General features: G+C 32.8%; 1 protein-coding gene across 1 annotated transcript; it reads right to left on the bottom strand.

Annotated features, from left to right (window-relative positions):
• Positions 1 to 2,054: 2,054 nt before the first annotated feature.
• LOC116005864 (replication factor A protein 1-like) lies at positions 2,055 to 4,314 on the bottom strand. Its single transcript, XM_031246102.1, has 9 exons — positions 4,213 to 4,314; positions 3,829 to 4,099; positions 3,597 to 3,693; positions 3,388 to 3,515; positions 3,216 to 3,303; positions 2,993 to 3,131; positions 2,608 to 2,892; positions 2,284 to 2,511; positions 2,055 to 2,198 (listed from the first exon to the last, which is right to left on the bottom strand). Exons 1-9 carry the CDS (start codon positions 4,312 to 4,314, stop codon positions 2,055 to 2,057), a joined length of 1,482 nt encoding a protein of 493 aa, XP_031101962.1.
• Positions 4,315 to 4,587: the final 273 nt, after the last annotated feature.

Here is a 4,587-nt window from a genome sequence, read left to right as displayed (position 1 = left end):
GAAAGTCATGCATTCAAAAGGACTTAAACTATTATCAGCAATTTTAAAATTGGTAATAAGGTATGTCATATTATACTTAAGATTGTAGTTATTAACCGTATATGGTATTAACCAACTATGCTCATAGTTATTTAAAACACCAATGTTTACCTATGAGTCATGTAAGAGTACAAAGCAGAACACTATCTTAAAACACAAATATTGCGCTTTTTAAGATAGTGTTTTACCCTATACTTTGTACTGTTACATGACTCAACCCTAATAGTTTAAGTTGAAGAATACAAACTATACAATAATAATAACCATTTGTAATAGTTAATACTATCTATTACACAAATCTGGAAAATGAATACTTCTAGCCAAGTTAAGTCAACATTTTTATATTCTGCACTAAGAGAACTACGGTAAATGTTCTAATTCAATCTCTTTTTACAGAAAATCCTTACTAATGCAGTTCGGAAATTGAAAGTCCGTGATTTTGGGATTCATCAGGTGTCAATTGTTGAAGCCACATCTGCTGTTTTCTGGACTGTATGAGTTTTAAAGTTTCTGAGTTTAGTTTTACAAATTTGTATACAGATTTTTAATAGAAGATTTTTTTATTTTCAGCAAGACAACGCAGATTTTGGAGCTGCAGGGGGAGCTGTGTTGGAGCTGAAGTTTATGTGTAACCTTCTTTCTTTCATACAACAAATTTTATCATATGAAGTGATACACTATTCTTATAGAACTAAAAGAATATTGAGTAACCTTCTTTATTTCTTCTAGATAGAATGTAAACATTTAAGATGTTAAGATATTTAGTTGAAATCGAAATTAATACTTATTCTACTGAAAATGAAATGCTTTTGTAGTGAAAAAATAAAGTCATGCTTTTGTAGTGAAAATAAACAGTATTTTCTGCATTTGATAATCCAGGTTTGTTAATAGGACTTACTTTTTTTTTCATTTGCATTTAAGTGTGCGTGTTAAGGTTTTCCGTTGCCTTTATTTTAGCAAGTGCGTTAGAGTGCGCTTGTAGTGCATTCTTTCTATACATAACAGGTTGTAAAGGGTTTCGAATACACAGCAGCCATATGTACTTTGTCTCCATTAGTAGACGTTAATGTTTCTAAGCAGTTCATGGCTAAATAATGACTGAAGAATGAATAATAAACAGTATTCCTGGGTTTGAATTTTATTCTTTTAGTGTATTCTTACATAGAAATTGAAAGGCTAGTGCATTACTGGTTTGAATTGGTCTGATTGTGATAATAAGATCCTACAGAAACACTACATGCTTGCTAAATAACAGTAACTAAAACGGCAATTGAGTTTGTTAATGAATATGACCTTGCTAACAGATCATACTTCTTTTTTTTCATTTTACTTTAAGTGTTAGTATTGTGAAGGTTCGAATAGCTGATTTTTTTCCACTATGGTTCCAAACTGGAACCATTTCTTTACTACTGTTAATATTTCACAAATAATTTATGTTAGAAATCTTTATTCATTGCTATGTATTATGTATGTGATTCAGTTATGTATTCTCAATTGAATAGCATATAGGTACTATTAATACAGAAGGAAGAAAGGAAGTAGTAAAGCAGGCAAAGGTAAGTTGTAGATTTATTGATAGCAGATTAAATACAAAAGTAAAAAAATGATTGGATTAAAAAAGTAAAAACAATGATTGGATAAAAAAAGAGTATTTGACATTTACATTTACATTACTACTCATACATAGTTTTAGGAAAAATACTTCAACATGGAGCCTTGGAATACAGCATCTTTACAGCAATTGTAGAAGATTATAAGTGACCACTAACCTGCAAAAAAAAAAAAATGCATACAGTATACTTTAAATTCAAAAATATAGGAACTAGATGAAAATATTTAATACAACCCCAAGATTCATCAAGTAGCAAGTCCAAAACATGAGTAAAACATAAAAACGGTCTTAACAGTCTTAAAAATTAAAAGCAAGCAAAACATAAATTGTTTTGAAACACAAAGTGACAGTCAATCCATGTTCATTAGAAACATCTTTTCAATCAGTCTTCTCAATCTTCACTTTACTGTCTTTTCACTTTCTTGCAGCACTTGGTGGAAGAGAACTGATCCATCAAACTTCTCTTCACCGGTCCATCAGAGGTTTCAGCATTCTTCATAGGTGGCAGCATCTGTATAGGGCTCTCAGCTTCATCACTGTCAAACCCCTGAAATGGATAAACAGAAATTAAAATTGCAAGGTATTTTCTTATTTCTAATGACGATATACAAATTAAACGAACTATTAGTTACCTGTAGGAATTCCTCATCATCATTACTTAATTGCACAGTAGAGTTAAGTTCCTTGTCATGAGCCTCCAAGAGTTCCTTGCAATACTGTTGAACAAACTTGCTTTCAGTGTTAATCTTTAAAACTGGGAAGGCATACGACCGATTGATAAATTGGTCTGTATTTGCCGAGACTCTAAATAACATTATCCTGCCAATTAATGCCTTGATCTCCTTTAGTGGACCTGGAGTCTGTAATTTAGAAATGAAAAATATTAATAGTATATAACTATTACGTCTAAATAAGGAAAATGTTTTAGAACGGAAAATTTGGATAAGGATACTTACATTCTTATTCCTCTGGTATAACTCAGTGGCAGATGTACCAATAAGTTCCATGCAATCTCTATCCCACAACAAAAAGGATGCAGTACCTTTGAGGTCAACAACCCTAAGTCTAATTTTGTACCTTAGCACTCCCCCTTCCCAAGTCATGTTACATTTGAAACATTTCAGAACACCTTCTGAAAGTTTAAGTTTCTTATTGCAACCCGGTTTTCTACATGAAGTATAACACCAATCATTGGACTTCTCAATGCCATTTATCTTGGCAGCAACCCAGAATTCTCCATGCTGCAAAGAGAAATTAAAATCTGTTAAGTTATAGTTTAGGGTTTAGGGTTTAGGGTGATACGAAATCAGAACAAATAAAGTGAAGTGAATTTTTTTTTACCATTTCATTCCCATAGATCTTAGAAATGGTAGTCATCTGCATTGTTCTACTGGTTGACTCTTCAATACTGTTTGTGAAACTGAAGCTTGTCATTGAACCAATACTGCGCATTGGAGTTTGTTCACCAATGTCCACCAGACTGTAGTAGTTTTGAGCATTTAAAATAAAGAAATCTGAATAAAAAACAATAGAAGAAAAGAAAATGTATTAAAGTTTAGCATACCTCTCTTTGAAGTTCTGAATCTCAGGGCAGTCCACATCAATTAGAAGTTTAGTAACATCATATGAAGATGAAATTTTCACATCACCATCTACAAATAAAAAATATATATGGTCAATAAACTGTTTAAATCAACTATCTAATAAGCAAACAATGAAATATGGTGTTTACTAACCTCTAGCACCAAGCTTGATTCTGCAGAATTGGATTAACACAACAACAGGGTCCTTTGAAGCAGATCTGTACAATGGTTCAAGTTTGGCCACGTGTTCATCCCAAAAGGTACAGTTCAAACGACTACCCCTATTTGAATGCATTTAACATATTGTTAGTTAAAATGAAATACAAATGAAATGAAAGTAGATGAGTATTTTGTTGACTTACATTGCATCTTCTAAAACAAAGTCTATGAGGACAGTATTCTGTCCAGAAATTGTTTTTTCTTGGGGAGCACGTATTTCAACAATACGGCCAATTAAATCTAATAAAATTATAGTAAAGAAAAATACTCAGCAGACAGGAAGATAAAACAAAGTGTATGCTGCCATATCTAATAATATGTATTAGAAAATAAGCAATAGAAATAGAAATTGACTGCAGAGAAAAAAAAGCTTACCAATCAACTCCTTGACATCTAGTGATGGATTACCTTTCAAAGTATGGAATGGTCTCGGTCTGAACATGTGGTAAGGGAAATTATCTGACCTAGATTCCTTCATGATAGTCTCGTGATTGAACTGCAGCATGAACTCGTGCATGCTAGTCTTATAGGTATGCCAATTGGCAACGACATAAAAGTTCTTGAAACAATAGACATTTCCTTCTATAAAGCTTTCTGGGAATTTTGGTAAAACATCCTTTGGTATACAGGCATGGATTACAGTTGCCTGAACATAGCAAGTGTTACACACTAAACCCTACATCTATAAATCTTATCTTATATGATCAAAATACAAAATAATGAATTTTTTTTTGCAGAAATTATGATGATGAAAGATACCTCTTCGTCGTGCAGCACCAACTCTTTACTCTTGATTTCTGATGATCCTCTCCTTTCCATTACAGTATATGATCGAACCACTCGAACCTTGACAGCACTCATCTTAAACGTCGTCAACTCATTTAAAAGACAATACATTCCCATGATTATGAAGTTGGAATGCAAATGGGATATCAGTTTCAACTCGATTAGTAGATTGCAGGAATTTAAATTTGATTAGTAAATTGCATTTATTTGGGATCCTTCACTAACCTGTAATATATAAGGCTGCGCATTAATGGACTTCTTGGCCCTCACGGTGCAGGCATGCCTGGGATGTCGAACCGACGGCAACGATTCCCTTTCCGATGTAAAGGGAATTACGCCGTTTACAAA

Source organism: Ipomoea triloba, chromosome 15 (assembly GCF_003576645.1).
Source record: "Ipomoea triloba cultivar NCNSP0323 chromosome 15, ASM357664v1".
Lineage (NCBI taxonomy): Eukaryota > Viridiplantae > Streptophyta > Magnoliopsida > Solanales > Convolvulaceae > Ipomoea > Ipomoea triloba.
This window is presented reverse-complemented; position numbering and strand designations above follow the sequence as displayed.

Coding starts and splice junctions, on each gene's coding strand:
- LOC116005864 (XM_031246102.1), bottom strand. CDS start 4,314: ATGAGTGCTGTCAAGGTTCGAGTGGTTCGATCATATACTGTAATGGAA. Junction 4,100..4,212: donor TGGTGCTGCACGACGAAGAG/GTATCTTTCATC, acceptor TGCTATGTTCAG/GCAACTGTAATCCATGCCTG. Junction 2,199..2,283: donor ATGATGAGGAATTCCTACAG/GTAACTAATAGT, acceptor TATCCATTTCAG/GGGTTTGACAGTGATGAAGC.